This window comes from Bos javanicus, chromosome 4 (assembly GCF_032452875.1).
Source record: "Bos javanicus breed banteng chromosome 4, ARS-OSU_banteng_1.0, whole genome shotgun sequence".
Lineage (NCBI taxonomy): Eukaryota > Metazoa > Chordata > Mammalia > Artiodactyla > Bovidae > Bos > Bos javanicus.
In genome coordinates, this window is record NC_083871.1 from 10,653,123 (window position 1) to 10,679,189 (window position 26,067).

Here is a 26,067-nt window from a genome sequence, read left to right on the forward strand (position 1 = left end):
CCTTTAGGATGGACTGGTTGGATCTCCTTGCAGTCCAAGGGACTCTCAAGAGTCTTCTCCAACACCACAGTTCAAAAGCATCAATTCTTCGGTGCTCAGCTTTCTTTATGGTCCAACTCTCACATCCATACAGGACTACTGGAAAAACCATAGTTTTAACTAGATGGACCTTTGTTGGCAAAGTAATGTCTCTGCTTTTTAATATGTTGTCTAGGTTGGTCATAGTTCTTCTTCCAAGAAGCAAGCATCTTTTAATTTAATGGCTGCAGTCACCATCTGCAGTGATTTTGGAGCCCCCAAAAATAAAGTCTGCCACTGTTTCCACTGTTTCCCTGTCTATTTGCCATGAAGTGATGGGACCAGATGCCATGATCTTAGTTTTCTGACTGTTGAGTTTTAAGTCACATTTTCACTCTCCTTTTTCACTTTCATCAAGAGGCTCTTTGGTTCCTCTTCACTTTTTGCCATAAGGGTGGTGTCAGCTGCATATCTGAGGTTACTGATATTTTTCCCGGCCATCTTGATTCCAGCTTGTGCTTCGTCCAGCCTAGCATTTCTCATGATGTACTCTGCATATAAGTTAAATAAGCAGGGTGACAATATACAGCCTTGACGTACTCCTTTCCCGATTTGGAATTGGCCTGTTGTTCCATGTCCAGTTCTAACTGTTCCTTCTTGTCCTGCATACAGATTTCTCAGGAGGCAGGTCAGATGGTCTGGTATTCCCATCTCTTTAAGAATTTTCCACAGTTTGTTGTGTTTTGACTTACTATACCATTATTAAGGAAAGTTCAAACTTGAAGATGCTTTTCTTATTTCAAATGCATTATTTACTCAATCTTGTCAAAATCCTAAATGTTTTGCTACATTTTAAATTTCAACTTGCAAGTAATAGTCATGATGATAGTAGCCTATGTGTGTCCAGGTATAAAAGGAACGTGTAAGTCTCTCTCTCTCTCTCTTTTTTTTTTCCTGGACAGTTAACACTTTTAAATTCACAAGGGATTAAAAAAAATTTTTTTTTGTATGTAAGAACCACTGAAAATTAGAGTGGTCAGATAGAGTAGGTAGTTTTTCATGATATATATAATTCTGGAAAGGCTTAAGAAAATGAACTTTAACCTATTAACTTTATGTTAGATTGCAGAAGCTACTTTTGAAAAACCTTGCCATAAACTCATCTGCAAAGTACCTGATTATTTATCTATTTTACACATTAGGGTTGTTTTTTTTTTTTTTTTGACTTACACAGTTTTCTGAAAGCTGTATCAATTTTTTAAAAAACATAAGATCTAGTTTCTTCTGTAACTCATGAAAAATTTTCCTCAATTTAATTCATTACTGATAAATCAGCTGTTTAACATTGAAAGGGGCTATGTACTGTAGAGCACAGGGAACCCTGCTCAGTGTTATGCAGCAGCCTGGATGGGAGGGGAGTTTGGGGGAAAATGGATACATGCCTATGTATGGCCGAGTCCCTTCGCTGTTTACCTGAAACTATCACAACACTGTCAATCAGCTATACCCTAATACAAAATAAAGGTTTTAAAAAAAAAACCAAACAGTGGTTGTGACTAGATCTAGCCCGCTATGACAATAACTAACCAAACCACCTACTTGATGGCCATGCCTCTGAGTAAAAGCAGTCAAATCCTGTTTTTCCAGAATATCATTTAAAAATAAACACAAGATTTAGCAGTGAAACTGATTACTAAAACAAGTTTCATTCCTGATGCTGAAATTTCAAAATGGATGCAGACAGAGACTCTGGTGACACCTTTCAGGAAAGCTGATGTTTGCGGGGGCAGCTTCCCTGTCTTGATCTCACTCAGCACCCCCACCCAAGCCAGCCTCCCTACACCTCTGCTCCCTAGAAACCTCTAACTGGAATGGCCAAAAAATAAAAATGCATTCAGAATTTTCCATAAGCTGGTACGGAAAAACCCCAATGAACTTTTTGGCAAACCCAGTATTTCATCTCTCTCTCTCTCTCTCTCTCTCTCTCTCTCACACACACACACACACACATACACACTCACAGACCAATACCTCGGTGCCTGTGTCCCATTACCTCAATGGATATTTTACAGTTATTCTTTTTAAAATGGAAGGCAAACCAATGGGGGCGTTATCATATGATGGCCAGTCTCTCAAAATCAACAGTATACAAAAGAAGGGCCTAACTTTGTCCTAGAGAATCTTTCAGATTTCAGTGAGGGGGTGGCCTTTCTTGAAGACTAAGTAGTACAAGTTTGCTAGGCTGAAAAAGGGAAGAGCAGTTTAAGCAGAGGGAAGATCTAATGTCTGGAGGCACACAGTCTAATGGCCTGTCCTCGCAAAAGAGAGGAAAGAGGTCTGGAGTGGCAAGATCACGGGGGTGGGCTTGAGGTAGGTGGGAAAAGGGGGTGGAGAAAAAGGTGAGGGCTTCTTTGGTGGCTCAACGGTAAAGAACTCGCCTGCAGTGCAGGAGACCTGGGTTCGATCCCTGGGTCGGGAAGATCCCCTGGAGAAGGAACTGACAACCCACTCCAGTATCCTTGCCTGGGAAATCCCACGGACAGAGAAGCCTGGTGGGCTACAGTCCACGGGGTCGCAAAGAGTCGGACGCAGACTGAGCGCCTAAACAACAACAAGAGAAACGGGAGGGACAGACTGCTTCACTCCACCTTTTAACCCGTGGGCAGTGGGCAGCCCGTGGCAATCCGGGCTCCTCCTCCGGCTCCCCAAGCCGGCTGCTTTCCCACGGTTGGTCCATGCTGCATGGCCCCTCCCACAGCTCCTTTCAATAAGCCAGTCTTGTCTTTCCAGGAAAAAGAAAATCTGGTTTTCTGGTGAACTGGAGTCCTCGTTTTTCTATCCGCTCTGGAAAAGTGGGATTTTACAGTTCAGTCAAGACCTTTTCATGAATATAGATGAAGACCCTCATTTCAGGAACTTACCTCATATTCTTTGTAAGAATCTTTTCTATTCTTTAGATAGCTTTTGCGGTAACGTTTCTCATCTGCTTTTTCTAAACTAGTAAAAGCTAGTTTTTTGGAACTAGGTTACAGACCGACTTTGGCCCATTTAACAAGGTCAGACTGTTTATTCTTGACAGAATTCTTTCCCACTGTAAAAAGGTACTTTTAAATGCCACATTCCAAGACCAGTGCCAGTAAACCACTGAAGCATATTTTCCCACAAGAACAGATACCATGTGCGGTCCACACCTCACTGAAATCACCCTGCGTTACATAAGGTGCAGGGAGGCGTCAGCGTCACCGAGGAATCTACCAGCCTCTCTCAGAAAACACGTCCCCACATCTAGAAGCATGCTGACCTTTAAAGAGGAATTCATCAAAATAAAAATGGGAAAGAAGAAAGGGAAGGATGGCTTAGAAATTAAACAAACAAACAAAAAAAAGTTATATAGCAGAAGAGAAATCTTGAAACTTTAGTATCCAAACCTAGAAGCAGGAGAAATTTTTAATCCCTTATTTTGGGCTTTTTATGGTTGAGTGGCTAAATTTATGGCCCCCACTTTTAGATTCTGCCAGCCTTCAAAATAAATATATGAGCAGTGCTAAAGTAAATTCTCCTACGCGTTCCCCTCCTTTCTGTTGGATGTTTCCCTGAGACCTGACGGTAGACTATTCCTCCACGGCCAACTGTAAGCTTTAGCATTCAAATTTATGAGGGGCTTAAAAATCGTCAGTGTCCTTATGATGTTGGGTGTCACAACGTCACTCTCCTTGTGCTCCAATCTGCAGAGAAAAGGAAAACAGAAAGTGGGAGCAGCAAGAGGCACTGTTCAGCAGCCCAGGGAGCATCGGTGATAAACACATTTGAAATATTAGCAATAAAGTCAATACAATAGGAAAGAAAATCCAGCATAACAGAGCGACCGCACACAAGTCTGAGCTGAACTTCTGGAGACAGCTATACAGATCAGGGTTTCCCCGGTGGTTCAATGGTAAAGAACCCGCCTGCCAACGCGGGAGACACAGGAGACCTGAGTTCGCTCCCTGGGTCAGGAAGATCCCCTGCTGAAGGGCATGGCATCCCACTCCAGTAGTCTTGCCTGGAGACTCCCATGGACAGAGGAGCCAGGTGGGCTGCAGTCCACAGGCTCACAAAGAGTTGGGCACAGCTGAAGCAACTTGAACAGGCACACATCCACAGAGAGATTAACAGAAACACGTACTTATACTTCTCAAGAACCCAAGTGGACTAAATAAAATGACTAAAGGAAACAATAACACAGACATTTTCTACCTTTTCCTACAACATTACGGTTCCTTTAAGGATCCCCAAAGACCTTAAATCTTAATTTAAACACACTATACAGTAAATGTACCTGCACAAGTAGGGGAGGAGTAGGAAGGCTTGGGAATCTCAAATAAGGAGGATGAAGCATGGTAATTATTTGAAGGTTAGGACTGGCTGCCTCAACAGATACTCAAAGTGTAACTGCCACTCCCTCAGAGCTCCAGTGACTGTCAGGGAGTGACGCAGTGGGCAACTGGGAAGATTAGCTGAAAGCTGGGTTTAAAATAAACAACAAATCTTTAGATGCTTATCAATGAAGAAGAACTAAAGAGCCTCTTGATGAAAGTAAAAGAGGAAGAGTTAAAGAGTTGGCTTAAAACTCAACAATCAGAAAAGTAAGATAATGGCATCTGGTCCCATCTCTTCATGGCAAATAGATGGGGAAACAATGGAAACAGTGACAGACTTTATTTGGGGGGGCTCCAAAATCACTGCAGATGGTGTGATTAAAATACACACAAAATTAAAAGACGCTTGCTCCTTGGAAGAAAAGCTATGACCAACCTAGACAACATATTAAAAAGCAGAGACATTACTTTGCCAACAAAGGTCTGTCTAGTTAAAGCTATGGTTTTTCCAGTAGTCACATATGGATGTGAGAATAGGACCATAAAGAAAGCTGAGCGCCGAAGAACTGATGCTTTTGAACTGTGGTGTTGGAGAAGACTCTTGAGAATTCCTTGGACAGCAAGGAGATCCAACCAGTCCATCCTAAAGGAAGTCAGTCCTGAATATTCACTGGAAGGACTGATGCTAAAACTGAAACTCCAATACTTTGGCCATCTGATGCAAAGAATTGACTCATCTGAAAAGACCCTGATGCTGGGAAAGATTGAATGTGGGAGGAGAAAGGGATAACAGAGGATGAGATGGTTGGATGGTATCACCAACTCAATGGACATGAATTTGAGTAAACTCTGGGAGCTGGTGATGGACAGGGAGGCCTGGCATGCTGCAGTCCATGCAGTTGCAAAGAGTCAGACAGGACTGAGTGACTGAACTGAACTGAATGATGATGCAATGGTCCCACCAGCAACACGGAAAAAGTAGAGTTGGAAATTTATTCACCGATTCATCTGTAAAAAGAGGGAGTTGTGAAAGAACTTATATTTAAAGAGTAGTGAGAAATGATGGTGTTCAACAATAAGGAATATGTATTTATGAGCATGGGGGTGATTTGCAGGTGGGAGGGAGAGGATGGAGGGGTTGGTGATGGACAGAGAGGCCTGGTGTGCTGCAGTCCATGGGATCACAAAGAGTTGGACATGACGGAGTCACTGAATTGAACTGAACACAGAAAAAACAAAAAACAACCCTCTGCGTGCCATGCTACCGAGTTGGAATTAATTCTTTAGACAATGGAGAATCATGAGGATTTGTTTCATTCATTCATCACGTGTTTATCAAGTGACTACCATGGGCCAAGAGGGCACTGTAGGAAACTCTAAAATAGTGCAACACCGCAGGCGAGTGAATAAAAATGGCAGTGTTCAACGTAACAGAATTTCAGTGACACTTCTCAACTCAGGAACTTGTACTAGGAGACAAGCCAAGCCCAAGCAAACTGAAGATATTCCTATCTTTCCCCGCCTTACAAGGGAGCAAGCAGCGGTATCTGCAAAACACCAGAAGTGACATATCCTAAGAATTAGAGAGGATGTGAAAATCCAAGTTATAGAGACATTGTTTTCTACTCAATTCTAAGGACCGCGTCTCATACTCTGCTGAAGGGACATGACAGGACACTTGAGTTAAGGGAATTTAGGGGCGATGGGATAATCATTCCCATACGAATATTAAATGGAAGAGGCAACGAAATGTTTCCAGCTTCTGGATCCCTAAGAAACCCTCTGTTTGCAAAACCTCTCTAAAGCACTTGGACTCCAAAACGTTAGAACAATGGTTGGTCTTTACACTCAAACCTGGCCTCGAGCTTCTGAGATTTGGGCATCCCCTGTGGCTCAGACAGTAAAAAATCTGCCTGTAATGCAGAAGACCAGGCTTTGATCCTTGGGTCGGGAAGATCTCCCAGAAAAGGGAAGGGCAACCCATTCCAGTATTCCTGTCTGGAGAACTCCATGGATAGAGGAGCCTGGCGGGCTACAGTCCATGAGGTCACAGAGTCAGACTCGACTGAGTGACTCACCTTTAAGCCATCATTCAACTTACTTCTGAGACCTGAATGGCCTCACACAGGGTAGACACGGGCAGGATGAATGTAGATAACCAGGTGACAAGCAGACCCTGTCTATATCATACCTTGATGAGGGGGCCGAACAGATGTATGGAGGAAGCAAAACAGCTTCCAGGCAGTAGCATTACAGTTAAACTGTTTTTGTCCAGAACTAATTTTCAGCAGTGATCGCTTACGAAGGAGCTGCAATCAAATGAACGTCTATCTTTTACAAACAAGGAAAGCAGTCATTTGATGGACTGAGCAAGAAGAGTCGGTGCGATGCGATAGGCACCCACAGGCACGCCACGGCGGCATCCTGTACGGTGAGGAATACAGGCTCTTTCTTCAGGGAAGGTGCTCACCGTGGTCAACAGCATCTGCCTTTACCCCACAGGCAGAGACTACCCATCAGATGGTAACTGGAAATGTGTTTGATTGCCACTGAGAAAGCGTAACGGAGGATCTGGCCGGCTTCACGTGTTTGTCTTGGCTCTGGCCTTTTCCACGTCCCCAGCCCTGGGAACCCTAAGGAAAAACGTGTCCTGTTCCCAAGCCGTGGGCACTGCCCCATTGTGCTCCGCTTCCCTCGCTGGTGAAAGTGAAAACGAAGGCGGCACAAGCGCTCCATTGTGAGCTGGGAAACACGCACTGGCGACTGGAGGCGTTCACAACAGACCTGGCTGTCTCTCGGCGAGCGGAGGTCGAACGGGGCGGGAGCCTGGCGAGGTGCGTCCTGCCCTTTCGCCGAGGTGCCCTGGCGACAGGCTTTGGGTTTTTTCCATTATACTCGGTTCACGCCTTTGCCCTGATTTACTCAGTATGCACTGGCAGGCTTTGCAGGCTTCTGTGGGAGCAACTCGGCTGCCCGAGGAGGCACAGACCCTGCCAGGTCTCCATAGTAAATACAACACGCACGGAGAGGAAACAAGCATAAACAATTTATTTTCTCCTGTAAAAGATGACATTGTTCTCTGATCTTGGGTCTGGCTTCCCTTTGCCGGCTTGGTGGTGCCAGCTGTTGAGTGAGCTATCCCAAACAGAAACGGACAAAATGAGCACAGAGTGCAGGACGGGCACCTCCATGGGGCCTGCACCCAGGGAGGATGCTGGCGGCCTCTCAGCATCTCCCATCCTGGAGGGCGTGAGCGGGGAGGGCTTCCCTGACCCAAGGGCTTTGCAGCATTCTGCCCTTCTCCCTTGTTGCACTTTTCTCTGTTTTTAACTCTACACTTCTTGGCATGACTAACTGATTAAGATCTGCCTCCCCATTTTGAGCTCCATGAGAGCAAGACCTCGTCCACTTCTGCTCCCCACGGTCCCTCGGATTCACCGACAGTGCTTGGCACGTGGAAAGCGATCAGGATCTGCTGACTGAATGTCACAACTCCATTAACTTTCTACCCTCGGGTTATCAAAGACTTTCTGAATCCACAAGGTTTCTTTCGTGTTTACTAAGCGCTACCCACAGGCTTCCGAGGAGGCGCAAAGGACCTGCCTGACAAAGGAGAAGATGTAAGAGACTCAGAGTCGATCCCTAGGTCGGGAAGACCCCCGGAGGAGAGTGTGGCAACCCACCCTAGTATTCTTGCCCAGAGAATCCCATGGTCAGAGGAGTCTGGTGGACTATACAGCCCAAGGGGTCACGAAGAGTTGGATATGACTGAAGTGACCTGGCACTCATGCTCGCATGCAATTGCTACCCATGTGGGCACCGGAAGAGGAAAACACCAGAGGCGTAAGGAGAGGATGTAAGCAATTGGGATTTTTTCTAATTCTTGTGGAGTGATTTTAAATATGGAAATTTTGGGAGTCTTATCAGTTTCATATAAAAAAAAATCCCCAAGTGAATTTTTGTAATCCATATAGTTATCAAAACAGTCTTCCCATGTTTCCTATTTAGTTGTTATCTTTTACTTCTACAGAGAGGAAGGTGCTTTCATATGCTTACATATGTCCTTTAATAGGAAAGATAATACAGAAAAAAGGAACTTTCGAGAAGGAGAATGTGATTCACTTAGTAAGAATTTTTATTAAGTCACTGAAGACAGAATATTCTCATTCTTCCATATGATACAAAGTGGATTTTTTCCCTCCAAACTGTGTGGTAGGCACAGGCATTTGGAGGAAAAATGCGAATTCTCCCATTTGTCTAATGATTGGATAAAGGCGCCCCCAAAACACTGAAAAGGCACTGTAATACTTATTGTTCACCGAAGAACAGAAATTGGTTTATGGCAGGGCGATTCTGGACTTCATCCCAGCATGAGAAGTTACTGATGCCCCAAAAGGAACGAGCTCATTTTAGGCTGTAGCCTTCTCTCTACCCACAGGTGGCATCATGGTGACTGCCCTGAGGAGTGACTCACTCTAACTGCATAGATGTGGCCATTACATCTGGATATAAAAACATCAACCCTGGCACCGCTCTGAACGGCCCTCAAAGCAGTCTCACGCCACAGAGGGAGCACGATGTGTGCACTGTCACGATCAGGCACTTCACTGAGTTTAAGGGAGCAGACACACGCAAAAGAGTCGGACATGACTTAGTGACTGACCAACCAACCATGATCTACTGAGAATACAATAGCATTACGTCTTTAAAAATGTGTATGTGTTAGGCAGAACACTCTCCAACACAAATCACAGCAAGATCCTCTGTGAGCCATCTCCCAGAGTAATGGAAATAAAAGCAAAGATAAACAAAAGGGACCTAACTAAGCTTAAAAGCTTTTGCACAATGAAGGAAACTACAAGCACGGTGAAAAGATAGCCCTCGGAATGGGAGAAAATACTAGTAAATGTAACAACTGACAAAGAATTAAGGTCCAAAATATCCAAGCAGCTCATGCAGCTCAATACCAAAAAAACCAAACAACCCAATCAAAAAGCGGGAAAAGAACTAAACAGACATTTCTCCAAAGAAGACATACAGACGGCTAATAAACACACGAAAAGATGCTCAACATCACTCATTATCGGAGAAATGCAAATCCAAACCACAATAAGGTACCATCTCACACGGGTCAGAATGGCCATCATCAAAAATTCTACAAACAATAAATGCTGGACAAGGTGTGGAGAAAAGGGAACCCTCCTACACTGTTGGTGGGAATGCAAACTGGTACAGCCACTGTGGAGAACAGTGTGGAGAGTCCTTAAAAAACTGGAAATAGAACTGCCATCAGATCAGATCAGATCAGTCGCTCAGTCGTGTCCGACTCTTTGCGACGCCATGAATCGCAGCACACCAGGCCTCCCTGTCCATCACCAACTCCCGGAGTTCATTCAGACTCACGTCCATCGAGTCAGTGATGCCATCCAGCCATCTCAACCTCTGTTGTCCCCTTCTCCTCTTGCCCTCAATACCTCCCAGCATCAGAGTCTTTTCCAATGAGTCAACTCTTCGCATGAGGTGGCCGAAGTACTGGAGTTTCAGCTTTAGCATCATTCCTTCCAAAGAAATCCCTGGGCTGATCTTCTTCAGAATGGACTGGTTGGATCTCCTTGCAGTCCAAGGGACTCTCAAGAGTCTTCTCCAACACCACAGTTCAAAAGCATCAATTCTTCGGTGCTCAGCTTTCTTCACAGTCCAACTCTCACATCCATACATGACCACAGGAAAAACCATAGCCTTGACTAGACGAACCTTTGTTGGCAAAGTAATGTCTCTGCTTTTGAATATGCTATCTAGGCTGGTCATAACTTTCCTTCCAAGGAGTAAGCATCTTTTAATTTCATGGCTGCAGTCACCATCTGTAGTGATTTTGGAGCCCAGAAAAATAAAGTCTGACACTGTTTCCACTGTTTCCCCATCTATTTCCCATGAAGTGATGGGACCAGATGCCATGATCTTAGTTTTCTGAATGTTGAGCTTTAAGCCAACTTTTTCACTCTCCACTTTCACTTTCATCAAGAGGCTTTTTAGTTCCTCTTCACTTTCTGCCATAAGGGTGGTGTCACCTGCATATCTAAGGTTATTGGTATTTCTCCCGGCAATCTTGATTCCAGCTTGTGTTTCTTCCAGTCCAGCATTTCTCATAAAGGCTGTATATTGTCACCCTGTTTATTTAACTTATATGCAGAGAACTGCCATATGACCCAGCAATCCCACTGCTGGGCATACACACCGAGGAAACCAGAATTGAAAGAGACGTGTATCCCAATGTTCATCACAGCACTGTTTACAACAGCCAGGACACGGAAGCAACCTAGATGTCCATTGGCAGACAAATGGATAAGAAAGCTGTGGTACATATACACAATGGAATATTACTCAGCTATTAAAACGAATGCATATGAATCAGTTCTAATGAGGTAGATGAAACTGGAGCCTATTATACAGAGTGAAGTAAGTCAGACAGAAAAACACCAACACAGTATATTAACACATATATATGGAATTTAGAAAGATGGTAACGATGACCCTATATGCGAGACAGCAAAAGAGACACAGATGTAAAGAACAGACTTTCGGACTCAGTGAGAGAAGGCGAGGGTGGGATGATTTGAGAGAACTGCACTGAAACGTGTATTACCATATGTAAAACAGATGGCCAATCTGAGTTTGTGCATGAAGCACGGCACCCAGAGCTGGTGCTCTAGGACAACCCAGAGGCGTAGGGTGGGGATGCAGGTGGGAGGGGAGTTCAGGATGGTGGGGGGAGGGGAGGGGAACACATGTATACCTGTGGCCGATTGATGTTGATGTACGGGAAACCCACCAAAATAAAGTAATTCTCTTCCAATTAAAACAAATTAATTAAAAAACAAACAAAACAAAAAGTCCATGTGTGCGTGTTTGCTCAGTGTTGTATGACCCTTTGAGACCCCACGAACTACAGCCCGCTAGGCTCCTCTGCCCATGGAATTCTCCAGGCAAGAATACCGGAGTGGGCTGCCATGCCCTGCTCCAGTGGAATCTTCCCGACCCGGGGATCGAACCCACGTCTCCTGTGTCTCCTGCATTGGCAGGCAGATTCTTTACCACTATGACACCTGGGAAGCCCTGAAAATGTACATGCTTTAATTAAAAAATAATTATTGCTAAGAAATCCTGCCTTCTGCAGCACATAATGTTTTTGAAATAGTAACATCACAGATCACCAAAACAAATATTCAATTTAAGACTGAAACAGCTGGAAATATTGCCAGAGTTACAAAAAAGTGACACAGAGACATTAACTGAACAAACGCTGTTGGAAAACGGTGCTATGATGCAGGATCACCACAAAGCGCCCATTTGTAAAACATGCAACATCTGCTAAACGCAATAGAGCGAGGCAAATAAAATGAGGTATGCCTGTATTCTTGAAATCCATCTGCCACAAGATTATATATAACCGCATGGGGCATGATTTGTACAGGTCCCTTACGTACAATGGAAAGAAGCTCCCTGGGACCTGTTCTCTGGTTTTCCACAAATGTAGTTATTTCATTACAGGTCGCAGAATTTGATTTTCAGGGTTTCAGAAACAGTTCTTCACCAGGCTCTGAGTATAATGGGCCCCACTTCTCTTCACCTTCCCAGCTCCTCCCTGCAGAACAAGAGGCCTCATGTACGTGCTTACGGCCACCCCCATCTGCGTGTCCCCATCCTGCCCAACGTCTGCAAGCTACTGCCCCTTAGGTGTGTGGCGAGCACACAGGTGGCCCGATGTGCTTTTAGGAAGAAGAGAAGAGCTTGTGCGATTCCCATTCGGTCAGGGAACTCCAAAGCCTTGCGTTTAGCTGGCTGAGCGTGGGGGGTCTCAGACTTTGAGAGGTATCTGGATTCTGTCCTCATCAAGAGAGGCGTGGCTAGAGCAGGGCCAGTGCTGGCTCCTCCAAATTGTGAAACCCAGGCCACGGGACCCTCCTGCCTGGTTCTAAGGTCTTCACTGTAGCCATCCACATGTTGATTCTGTACAATTTACAGAAACAAGTATAAACCACTTTTCCCTTTGAGGTTACATGTACATACCTGATTGTATACTGAATAGCAAAACCCCAATTCTTCCTAAGACACCTTTGTGTCAGGGGGAAGGCACCCAGTTAAGGGCACTTAATTGTTGTTGAGTTACTAAGTCATGTCTGACTCTGCAACCCCTTGGACTGTAGCCCACCACGCTCCTTCCTCTGTCCATGGGATTTCCCAGGCAAGAATACTGAAGTGGGTTGCCATTTCCATCTCCAGGGGACCTTCCTGACCCAAGAATCGAATTCGAGTCTCCTGCATTGGCAGGCGGATTCTTTACCACTGAACCACCAGGGAAGCCCTAAAGGCACATAAGCCTCCTCCTTATCGGATGAAGACAAGCCAAACCAGATCGTTTGCCCCTATGTTACACCAACTTCAGCCACAACTAGAGTCTAGACTTATGACTGTCCTAAATTAATTTCTACCCCAAAGGCCCACTCCTTTAAGGAACTTACAGCTTGATAAACAAAATCCCTAAATAATTACAAACAAGACAGAAAAGTCTTACAAAAGGCATTAATGTTTCTCTGGAAATAATGCGGGAGGAAGGTGGGATTAATTGCTGCAGGGGGTACCAAAAGGGGAAATCTGAGTCTGGCTTTGGAACAGAAGTAGTGTATTAGTGTTTCTCATGGTTGTAAAATGTCAGTTTCCAATCAGTTAACTTGAAATTTCTTTAACATTCCACAAATCAAGTTGATTCCCAGTTCCTGTGTGACATAACCCACTAAAATATGCGTATTTCCAGGAAGTGGAATGTAGTCTTTTTCTCTTTGAGAAATGCAAAAAAAAAACACAAACAAACAAACAAAAAAACCCCAAAATACCAGTTCATTCTGAAAAAAACAATTCCAAGTCTAGTGTCACCATGTGTATGCAAACCAATGTATCACTACAGAAATGGATTTTCCCTTAAAAAGAAAAATATCGAACAGTGGGAAAAAATTTAATGCAGCATTCTACAGGAATCATACTCTTTATTCTTAACATTAAATTTCAGCTACTACTGTTTCAAGTAAAATCTCAATTTGTTCCAGTGTCTTTTCTGATTGCTAATCCTTTTTAGTTCATGTCACATAAGAATTATTTTATGTCACATAAGAAGTATAGAGTATACAGTACAAGCTAGATACTGAAAAATCAGGTGTTTATGACTGCCTTTCCCCTTTTCTGTACGAAATCATTTGTCTCCATTTTCCTGTCTGAACATATCAACTTTCAGGGAGAATGGAATGTTAATTGGTGTTACGCACAAGCTGGGCTATCATTCCTCAAATTTAAGAAGAAGAAAAAAAAAAAAATCAAAACAAACCCAACTGGGTTTCCTGTTTTTATTTACGGTTTTCAGTGCCCCGTTGAGGGGGGATTAAAATAAAGTGGCTCAGTTATGGCTCATCCTTCCTTCAATTAATCTACCCTAGGAGACCAGTTCCTTCTATCATCTGTCCAGATCGCAAAGCCTATTCAAGCTTCTCCCCAGGGCCCCGAAACAACATACAAAACTACTTCCTAGGGAAGCCGCAGCCACCTCACCCTTCCCACTGGGCAAACACACAGACTCAGCCCTTTGTGGTGCGATTATATAAGCATACAAGGGCTCCCTTGACACCACCCAAATCAGAGATGTGTCCTTTAAACACCATTTTGTGCCCACTCTTCTCAAAAGTGACAGTGTGTGTTGGGCCAACAGGAAACAAGAATGCTTCTCTCTCAACAGTGGTGACGCATTCAAAGGAATCTTCTGTAAAAAAAAACTCTCTTGCCCTAGGTACAGTGTAGAACACTGGGAACCACGCGATCTGACATGTACCAGGTTCCAGCATCTGTATTTCGGGGATGAGGAAGCAGAATACTTTTGCAAATTGAGTGTTTTTTATAAGGCAAGTTCTCTCCGAGAATTTCCAACTCCCCTCCTGAATGTCTACTTCTCAGCTGGGGCATTACTGGAATTTGTGGAGGCAATTCTTTGTTAAGCAGAATATTAGCCACCTTGCAGCTGCCTCCACCCCCCAAGTTGTTATGATGACCAAAGATGCTGTCATACATTTCTCAACCACGTTTCCCCTCCCCCCTCCCTCCAGCGCCACCCTTGACTGAGAAACACTTTGAGGCTAAAAGACGGACGATACAGTAATATACATGTTTCAATGCTATTCTCTCAAATCATCCCACCCTCACCTTCTCCCACAGAGTCCAAAAGAGACTTTATATCTGCATTTCTTTTGCTGTCTCGCATATAGGGTCGTCGTGACCATCTTGAAACATGTATGTTACCATATGTGAAATAGATCACCAGTCCAAGTTTGATGCATGAAATGGGGCACTCAAAGCTGGTGCACTGGGACAACCCAGAGGGATGGGATGGGGAGGGAGGTGGGAGGGGGATTCAGGACGGGGGACACATGCACACCCATGGCCGATTCATGTCAATATACGGCAAAAACCACCACAATACTGTACAGTTATTAGCCTCCAATTAAAATAAATTAATTCATTTAAAAAAAGATGGATAATACGTAGACAATGGCCTATTGACTCATGAAGATTCTTTTACTTAAGGCTTAATCTAAAGCTTTAGGGGCAATGTTAGTAGCGTTCATGGAATCAAAAGGATTCTCCGAGTCCACATCCAAACGTCCATGTCCTGCCCCGAATACATAGCCCAGCAAAGGGACATTCCCTGGCTTTAAAAAAAAAAAAAAAAAAAAAATCTATGCATGAATTCACTGTATGTAAAACAGGCCCTTCAAAGACAAGGATTTATTAGTGCTTACTTCCAGACTCCTGTTGTATATTTTGGGTGCATTTTCACCAAAATTCATCTCGGAAACAATGAACTACATTAGGAGAAACAGAAGCTAACCAAAGTCAGCGGATTATGGTTTTATGAGACAAAAAACCCAGATTACAACTGTCCTTCTTCGCCAAAATAGAGCCTGTGGGTCTGCGCTTGTGTTTTGGCTTGGAGGAAGGCGTCCCGTGGAGGGGTGGTGCTGCCTGTTCCTGGATCACCCAAGTTCACCGTGAATTCAATCTCTTCTTCACAGTCGACACCACAGCCTCACAGGAGTGCTTTCGCACACGTGTGCAGGTACCTGACTGTTTCTCAGGCTAGGATAGGGATATGTTCTTGGTGCTGTCTTCTCCCTGACCTTGAGCTGTGTCTCCCCAGACACGACATATGCAGCTCTGAAAACAGTGGTTATGGCAAAAAGCCATATGGCAAAACCATTGGGAAACTTGTAACTGATTCCTTTCTAGTGGCTAAGAAGCAACGGTCTATTTCTGCAATGGGTTCTGTCCACAACAAGCCCAGCCCGGATGTGTCTGCAGTGGTAAGCAGAACACTCTCTTCCTACAGCCCGCCATATAAAAAGTCCAAAGACATTCTGTCCACAAACTGACCACGGGCAGTAATAACATTAGGGGCCTGGAATGGGGGCAGTCTGTCATTCCAAAGAGGAAAATGAAGTTGAAGGAAAGAACAGTGCTTTCTCACTCACCACTGAGGTAAGAGCCATCTGAAAACTGTAGATGCGAGCAAGGCCGAAGTCAGCCAGCTTTATTTGTCCACTGCTGGTCACCAGAATGTTCTGTGGTTTTAGATCACGATGCACCACTCGGTGAGAATGAAGAAAGTCCAGGCCTCGGAGAAGCTGAAACATCATATCCTAAATAAAACCAAGAAACAAAATCAATCATTTGCCAAAAGATAAATTCAACATGCTGAATTCTCAGTACTTAGAATAGTATTTGGCACATATAAAGCATTTGATAAACACCTGCTGAATGAATGAATCTGTCTCCCTTTCTACCGCTCCACTCTCCCATGCTCAACATTACTACAAAAAGTGCCACTCTCCACCCATATTTTATTAATGAAAGGATGATTTAAAAAATAATTTCAGGGACTTGCCTGGCGGTCCAGTGGCTAAGACTGTACTCCCAGTGCAGGGAGCTCAGGTTTGATCCCTGGTCAGGGAACTAGATCCCACATGCCACAATTAAAAAGTTAAAATGCCTCAACTAAAGATCCCATGTGCTGCAACTAAGGCCTGGTGAAGCCAAAAAAAAAAAAAAAGTTCCAGATGACATAGGAAATATTCTGGAAGGATACATACCAAACTGGTGTCCAGGGTTAATGGCGGGGAGAGAAAGTAGTTGGCGAGAGAGGGACATTTTTCACTTCACATACTTTTATATGATTTAACACATGATTTCAACAATTAAAATCCAGTAAACGATGATAACAGCAATGGTAGTTCTTAATATTTTTATAGCACCTATTATTCAGCAGTCACTATGTGTCAAGTCCTGCTTTAGTAATTCACTTAATCCATACCACAACACTGAGGTAAATAATATTAACCCATTTCACAGGTCAAGAAGCTGATACATAGTAGGTGTATGTAATCAGCCCGAAGTAACACCACTAGCAAAAAAAAAAAACCAGAGTGTTGATTTGAACCAGAGTCCAGGAAAACTGGATTCTAACTCCCGAGGCACTCCTTTATTAGATCAAAGATCATACGAGTATGGAAAACCAGGTAAGCAGTTTTACCTCACCAAGCCTCACTTTTTCTGTCCATAAAAACAGCAAAGTGACAAAACCTGCAGCACAGGATCACTGCTCGTAAAGCATCCACCGCAGTGAGCACTTGCTGCTGACAGAGTCAGGCAGCACGGAGGCATCTGGGCCAACGTCGCACCTTCTTCTCATTTTAGAACTTACAAAAGCAGGTAGAATGTTTTAAGCTCAGAGGCAGTGTCGGATGGCAGGAACTTAAGATAGTGAACGTGATAGGACCCTTGGAAATCTGGAGGCTCACAAGACTGACCTACCCCACGTAACACTGTGAGAATGCGGTAAAGGGAGGATGGAATTAATTAGGCTCTCGTAAGGGCTAGAAAAATGCTTAGGCAGCATCAGGGGCTTCAGAGCCGGGAGGCGCGGTGAGCACACACTTGTTCATCAGTTGGGCTCTATTTGGTTACTGGCTTATAGTTCTGGTATTTTCTTCAGGGGAGTTCTACCTTCCTGGCTTATTCTAAACCAAAGCCTGAGTTTTCCACCTATAAAAAGGAGAAAATGGGGCTTACTTTTCATAATACGAGATTTAAACGAAGTAATGCATGTGAAGAGGTTGTGTAGTTTGCAGGAAACAAATGATCATCGGTGAAGTGTCTCGTTTCCTAGGGGAGACCGAGTCAGAAATGACCAGAGGAAACGTGGCCACTGTCACAAGGCCAGTGGACAAAGCACCAAGTGGGGATGACACAGGTGAACTGGAATTCTTTCTGAGCGCCACCTAAACGGGCCTGATGAATTGGCCGGGGTCACCTTCTAAGTTTCCAAAGACGAAAAGATCAGACCGCACTGCTGAGGGACAGTGGTCCAGGACTTAAGAACCACTGAGGGTAAAGCAACTTGCAACGAATAAACGAGAGTGTGAAAGTGAAGCACAAAATGTTAATGAAAGCAATCTTCTGTGGCACACAAGTCGTTATTGGAAACACATGCACACGACTTGCAAGCAGTGGATTTTAAACAGCATGACTAACCTAAAGTAATGCCATCCTGGCTTGCCATCTTTAGCTTCTTATACACTAAGCACCAACCCTTTCAAACAGTACCAAGAATAAATGTGCTTGATTCATGTTTCAGTGTTCAAACAGTGTAAGCAGCCAATGAGTAGAATAAATACGTAAAAATCTGAACCAAGTAATTACTAACAAGGCCCATCTAAATTTATATGTCGGAGAAGGCAATGGCACCCCACTCCAGTACTCTTGCCTGGAAAATCCCATGGATGGAGGAGCCTGGTAGGCTGAAGTCCATGGGGTCGCTAAGAGTCAGACATGACTGAGCGACTTCACTTTCACTTTTCACTTTCATGCATTGGAGAAGGAAATGGCAACCCACTCCAGTGTTCTTGCCTGAAGAATTCCAGGGACGGGGGAGCCTGGTGGGCCGCTGTGTATGGTGTCGCACAGAGCTGGACACGACTGAAGCGACTTAGCAGCAGCAGCAGCAGCAAATTTATATGTTGGAGAAGACTTTTGAGAGTCCCTTGGACTTCAAGGAGATCCAACCAGTCCATCCTAAAGGAGATCAGTCCTGAGTGTTCATTGGAAAGACTGATGTTGAAGCTGAAACTCCAATACTTTGGCCACCTGATTCGAAGAGCTGACTCATTTGAAAAGACCCTGATGTTGGGAAAGATTGAGGGCAAGAGAAGGAGATGATAAGGGATGAGATGGTTGGATGGCTTTACCGACTCCATGGACATGGGTGTGGGTCGACTCCGGCAATTGATGATGGACAGGGAGGCCTGGTGTGCTGCGGTCCATGGGGTTGCAAAGAGTCAGACATAACTGAGTGACTGAACTGAAATGAAATTTATAAAAAGCCTGAACTGTGTGCTGCGCTTAGTCACTCCGTCATGTCCGACTCTTTGCAGCTCTACGGACTGCAGCCCACCAGTCTCCTCTGTCCATGGGGATTCTCCAGGCAAGAATACTGGAGTGGGTTACCAAGCCCTCCTCCAAGGAGATCTTCCCAGCCCAGGGATTGAACCCAGGTCTCCCACATTGGAGGCGGATTCTTTACTGACTGAGCCACCTAAATTTAAATACATGTATACTGCTTTCATTTGTGTATTTATACAGCCCTGGTGGCTCAGCTGGTAAAGAATCCGCCTGCAGCACAGAAGACCCCGGTTTGACTCCTGGATTGTGAAGATCCCCTGGAGAAGGAAACAGCTGCCCACTCTAGTATTCTGGCCTGGAGAATTCCAGGACTATATAGTCCATGAGGTCACAAAGAGTCAGACACGACTAAGAGACTTTCACTTCACAGCACATACTATATTTTTCTTAGTTATAAAATTGGTCCATGCTTAATGCATGTAGAAATATTTTTTAAAAATTCATTAAAAGTCCAGAGGAAGAAAAAAATCATGCAAAACACCACCACTCAGAAAACAGAGAAAACTCTACTGTTAAATAACTTTGTCTTTCATGTCTTTTAAACAGATACTGGTATATCTGCAGGTGTAAATATATTATAATTCTATTTAATACTGAAGCATTATATATAAAATATATCATATATACTACATATCAATATATATAACATTAATATAGAAATATAACACATTTTAAAATAGAAATTGTTATTATTCAGTACACATTTTATAGTTGCTTTATAAAGATTTAACAATTCATTTTGAATATTTTGCCACTTCAACAAAATTCCTCTAAAATCTAACTCTTTTATACAATATGATTTTTAGTGGCTGCATAGTTTTCCTTCTATGCCATAATCACTATTATTTGGTTTTAGGTTGTGTTATTTTGCTACTTATTCTAAGAGTGTAGGTCTCCTCTATTTAAAGGCAAATGTAGATAAAAATGACTTGTTAACATCATACGAAAGCACAGTTTAGGCAGTGAGAACATGTACACTGGTCTAACGTTTGATTCCATGTAAATGACACCTATGTATAAAGAGTTGGTTCTATGTAAGAATCACCACTCTTTAGATTTTATCAGGCTACTTAATTTTTTTTGGTTAGCAAACTGGGTTTTCTTTTAAACCCAAAACATCCAGCTACAATTACAGTTTCGAACTAGCGAACTTTGAGTTAATGATTTTTTTTTTTTAAAATTGCCAAAAATCTTGTTTCCTTCACTAATTCCAATGCATCGATGCACTGGAGCATGACAGACTTGCAACTCTGGTCACAAATAAGAATAAGAACTCTGGTCCCAATTTCTGAGAATTATATGAATGAATAAACTGTAACACTAAACAAAGAAAGGAAAAAAAACACCTTTCCTTCAGCATCGCAAGTGCTTTGATCAAAGACATCTGAAAGGACTCTCTACTTAGGCTTATTATCTGTTCCATCTCAATTTATAGTATCGTGAGACATACTTTTAAATTAGCTCCTCAAGATTTTAATCTAAATTAATCTGTCTTATACAAGACTCAAATATTTCACAGTAATCCCAGTGATGCAATGCAATGAGACTACGGATACTGCCAATTAAGTTAAACACAGGTTTAAAGCCTTTTAATGTTACAGTGCCCAGTTCTGGCATAAAAGGTTTGAATGTCTAGTCCCACTGACGATAAACAGTCACTGGGGGCCCCCATTCTGTCTTTCTGAAACATGTGACGTGGGTGCCTGTTTCAACAGGACACCATCCTGGAATGAAGTCTGGCTCCTAGAGACTTCAGATGGGGTTTCGTCCTTGGCAACTCCCTTAAAAAGACTCCGGACTTCAGTCTGAACACCAGAAGTCTTCAAAGCCTTGTAACAACCATTAGTTTCTCTTAGGCGTTCTAGAGCTCTAATTCTCTTATTTCTTGAAAACAAGCAAACTGAAAATCTACCTCAAGCTTTTTTAATGGGAAAAAGTTTTATCATTGGGTCTTTTTTTCCCAGCGGTGAAAAAAGTAGTTTCAAAAGACACTTAAAACACCAACTTATATACCATAAAGTAAATCACAGAAATGACAGCTCTCAATAGACAATTCTGGACTTTTGGATAGATCTACTTAAACCTAAGCAATGTATTCACACCCTCGGGTTTCAGCAACAAAAATACGTCAGTAGTTCATTGATTTAAACAGTTAAGACATATACAGCTTGTACAAAGTTAATTACTTTTTTCTCCTATTCTAAACCCCAGTCTTTTCAAATTTGTTATCCACGTTTTAACAGAGGTGTCTTTATAAACGATTTGTTGTTTCGTACAAAGATCTATCTAGTTTGTTTCTTACGAAGGATGTTAGAGGAATCGCACAGACCAACACAACAAAGGTTTTTGTGTTTTTTTTTTTTAACAACACTAAACCAATAACATGTTGACTTGCCTGCAGTGCAGGAGAGTCGGGTTCAACTCGTGGGTCGGGAAGATCCCCTGGAGGAGGGCACGGCAACCCACTCCAGTATCCTTGCCTAGGAGATTCCAGGGACAGAGGAGCCTGGCGGGCCACAGAGAGGCAGACACGACTGAGCGACTAACACCACACACTACACTACAATTATAAGAACAGACTTAGACCCCATGATGACAAAATCATAAAGCAGAGGACTATCGGCAACGCGGAGGGCCAGTCTCAGGATCTCTTTTTCCTCTTTTTGTTGATTACAAGTATATATATTGTTAAGCTATATATATTGTGGTATATATATTATGGTATAAGTATATATATTGTGGTAAGCTATACATAAAATTTCCCACTTTAACCAATGTCAAGTGTATAGTTTAGTAGTAAGTATATTCAAACTGCTGTATAACCAATCTCCTGAACTTATCTATCTTGCAAAACTCAAACTCTACTCTATACCCACTAAACAACTCTTTATTGCTCCCTTCCTCCCAGACCCTGGCAACCACTCCTCTACTCTCTGTTTCCACGAATCCGGCCACTCTAGATACCTCATGTAAGTGGCATCATAACGTATTTGTTCTTGTGACTGGCTTATTTCATTTAGTGTAATGTCCTCAAAGTTCATCCGTGTTGTAGCGTGCGTCAGAGTTTCCTTCCTTTTTAAAGCTGAATAATATTCCGCTGTCTGGATTGATGACATTTTGCCTATCCATTCATCTGCTGAAGGATGAACTTGTATTATTTTGGTTGCTGTAAGAATATGCTACGAATGTAGGTATATAAATATAAGTATCTCTTTGTGACCCTGCTTTCAATAATTTCGGGTATACAGGCCCACAAGTGGACTGCTGAGTCTAGTCCCAGGATCACGGTTCTCCTGTAAAATGTGGTACAATATTACTGCATAAGCAATGAAGCAATGGGTAACAAAGGCTGGTCCTGGGCAGTCTATCAGGTGGCTTCATTCACTCACAGGCGATCTCACTCACTCCTTCCACTTCTGTGCTTAAGCAGAATCTGCCTGAAGTCACTGTATGAAGCTTGGTGTACGTCGACACTGTACCCTACTCCAAAACCTGAGAGTGGCTTCTCCGGCTTTCACTGATCGAGTCACAGAGTTAACAACGGGCTGCAAACCCTGGGCCTCAGGAGAACCCACAGAATGCTTCACCTCAAATCACAAAGGGCAAAACAAATCCCAAAAAAAGCAAGAGGAGGGTTAAAGCGGGCTCCTTAAAGCTTCAGATCAGCTGGACAGTAAAACTGGTAAATTGGAAGTAAGGAATAAATGGGAGGCCCTGAAGATTAGCCTCGAGTCATGGGCCATTGGCTTCCAATGGGAGGAGGCAAGATGGCTGAGGAAAGGGACGCCTGGCCTGGGGGTTCTTCAGCAGAAACAAAGGCGAAGCCCCTCACCGCAGCTGCTGGCTCTCCTACTTCCACTGCTTCAAGGCAACTGGATGAAAGCATAGTAAAAGTCATTTCCTGCATAAGTTTTATTAACAAAATACGTATTCTGAAAAGAGCATAAAAAGGAGCTATATATACTATTCAATCCTGGAACTGATGATAATGCTGAGTAAGAAAAGGATCTGTCCCAACTAAGTGGAAATTAGAAAATCGCAACTGATGTTCACCAAACCTGGAAATGTTGTGGGTGTTCGAGGGACGATGCAATGGCTAAACGGACCGTCTAAAAGAAGTAATCATTACCTCATCATGATGGCTATTTCTAAGCCACAATGGAAAGTCACTGGGAACTGAAACTGCAGACAGCAATGTCAGGTATAACTTCCTCAGATCGGGATACAAAAATTGACATTGCAAAAATAAGAAAATACAAAGTATAAATGCTTAGGTTGCTGGCTAATGACTCAAAATGGTTTTTGTTCTAGACAAAACAGAGATCACACTGTTTTGTGATCCTTTTAAAATCATTTAACAATATACTGTGGCTATTTCCCCATTTCAAAACATATTCTTCATAATAAAAAAATTTAACAGTATGCTTTTCTTAAAAAGTTTTTTTTTTTTTTTTAATTAATTCATTTCACTGTGTTGGGTCTTAGTTGTGTGGGATCTTTCGTTGTGGCCCACGGACTCTCTAGTTGTGGCCCACGGGCTCAGGAGTGTGTGGGCTCACCTGCTCAGCAGCACCTAGCATCTTAGTTCCCTGACCAAGGATTGAACCCTACATTGCAAGGTGGATTCTTAACCACCCAACCACCAGGGAAGTCCCCAACAGTATGCTTTTTAATGGCTGCATCTGGACAAAATATCTTGTCTTCCTGCATTTTCCTTCTCTCTTCCCTCATCTGAAAACTTGTCTCTCATTCCATACTTGCCTCCTCTCCAAATGAGATACTATATTAGAGACCCTGCTTTTCCAAAGATTGTTTGCCTACGTTGTCGGGTGCCAGTCAGGAAGGACTGATCCCTGGCAGTCATATTCCTTTTTGCTAGGAGTGGATCCAGAGACCCAGTCCTAGCTACTGAGACATATAGGCACATTTCAGAAAGTATTTTTCCCCTAGTAAGACCACTGCAGAAAACTCTCTGCTGTACTGCTTCCTCATCCCCCAGCCCTAACTCTCCACCTGTGCTTGAGGGCATGAACTTGAGACTGTAGCAACCACCTTGACATGGAAAGGGAGATTTCATCTGCACACAGGCAATGCCAGAGTGTAATGAGGGAAAGAGTCTGGTCTCTGAGGACATCCCTGAATAGCAGGATGGACTTTGGGGCTGCCCACTGGCCTCGTAGTTAGGGCAATAATGCTCTCGAGTGCGTGCTTGCTAAGTCGCTTGTTGTGTCCAACTCTTTGCAACCCTGTGAACTGGGGCCCGCCAGGCTCCTCTGTCCATGGGATTCTCCAGACAAGAATACTGGAGTGATTTGTCATTCCCTCCTCCAGGGGAATCTTCCCAACCCAGAGACGGGAAACCGAGTCTCCGAAGTCTCCTACACTGGCAGGTGGGTTATTCACCACTAGCGTCACCTGGGCAGCCCAGTAATGCTCTTGAAAGTGAAAGTCGCTCAGTCTCGTCTGACTCTTTGCAACCCCATGGACTATACAGTCCATGGAATTCTCCAGGCCAGAATCCTGGAGTGGGTAGCTGTTTCCTCCTCCAGGGGATCTTCTCAACCCAGGGACTGAATCCAGGTCTCCCACATTGCAGGCAGATTCTTCACCAGCTGAGCTACCAGGGAAGCCCAAAAATTGGCTTTGTGGGATCTTAGTTCCCTGACCAGGGGTTGAACCTGGGTCCCCTGAAGTGGAAGCACAGCGTCCTAACCACTGGACTGCCAGGGAATTCCCCCCAAAATAATGCTCTTACTTCAAGACCTTTCTTCATCAAGTGTTCTACAACTTGCCATCAACTGTTCTTACAACTTGTAAGAACAATTGTAACCTGTTCTATAACTGAAAATTATTCTAACAACTCAAATTATATTAACTAAAACCTGTTAAGGTCACTACCTTTCATTTAACCCCTGCTCCCCAATGAAACACGCCCCCCACCAACTCCCTTAGCTTCAGGAAACTTGGACTTCTTCAAGCCATTCCATTCTGTGTCATCTACTCCCATGGCTAAAATCAGGAACATGTTATTACTTAACTTTGATCCTTTTTTTTTTAATTAAAAATTTAAAAGTCACTTTAATTACATTTATTTGAATGTCAAAATACCACTTAAATTCACATAAACTTCTTAGCATAATTAATTAAACGTGGAAAGCAACTTCTTCAAACATCATTCATTAAATCTGTCAATTCCCTCACCTCTTTGGTTCTGAGGTCATTCTATCTCATCCTCTATGCAAAGATTAACCTCAGTTAGCGCAAATGCTGTCTTTCTCAGCTGTTCTACCTGTGCTTCAGAGAGCTGTTAAGTGGGGAAGTGGCCACATACGTGTCTACTATTAATACGAAGTCAGTCTCTAACCCTGACGACGACGCTGCTGCCAGGGATCATACAGGTCCCTAGTTAGCTCTTGTGGTGTCCCTGTAGGTGAAATTCTCACCGCTGTCCCTCTACTTTATCAGCTCTCTTCCTCTCCAAACACACTAGAGTGCACTCCACTTGAGAGAGAAAAACAGGCCACCAAGGGATGTTACCAACGTCCCGGGCGCAACCCACCCGTTGATGAGCACTGGCAATCTACCTGTCTCCCTCACCTCCTCGTGGGAAAACCTTCCTGCCTTCCCTGCAGTGTTCCTCTTCCTCCTGTGCTCTGAATCGCCTGCATTCCAGCTTCCTCAAGTCCTGCCCTCACTCTACTAACCATTGCCCTTCCTACTGTATCTGGGACTTCCCCTTCTCTTGTCCCTTGACCATGAACAACCAAAGCAACCCCCTTCCTTCCTTGGCCAATGGTCTTCAGGGTGCACACTTTCTCATTCCCCACCCACACCACATCCAAACGGTGAATGGGAACACAATGGCTCTTGCAAGATCACCAATAAGCACTTGACTCGCTACAACCAAGAAGTTCCACTCCTAACTGAGTCCTGCTTCGGCATTTCACATGGGATCCATCCTTCCTCTTCACTGTTCTTCAAAAAGGAAAGATATTCTAAGTGTCTGATTAGAAGTGTCACGCATATTCACTGTTAAATGTGGAAAAATCAAAACACAAGGGGGAAAAAAGACGTAAGACATGAGATAACAGGAATCTGAACCAGAACACTAAAGAAGAAAAGAGGGGAAAGACAATCC

The 26,067-nt window shown here is 43.5% G+C and overlaps 1 protein-coding gene and 1 non-coding gene across 6 annotated transcripts in view; both read right to left on the reverse strand.

Annotated features, from left to right (window-relative positions):
- CDK6 (cyclin dependent kinase 6) overlaps positions 1 to 26,067 on the reverse strand; it is a 261,465-nt gene that overhangs the window by 127,645 nt on the left and 107,753 nt on the right. For all 5 annotated transcript variants that reach the window (XM_061413439.1, XM_061413440.1, XM_061413441.1 and 2 more), the window contains exon 4: positions 15,944 to 16,111. In XM_061413439.1, the coding sequence (XP_061269423.1) occupies positions 15,944 to 16,111 (168 nt within the window). The remainder of the gene's footprint in view (positions 1 to 15,943; positions 16,112 to 26,067) is intronic.
- TRNAG-UCC (transfer RNA glycine (anticodon UCC)) lies at positions 24,587 to 24,659 on the reverse strand. The gene has a single exon. It is a non-coding gene; the product is annotated as a tRNA-Gly (tRNA).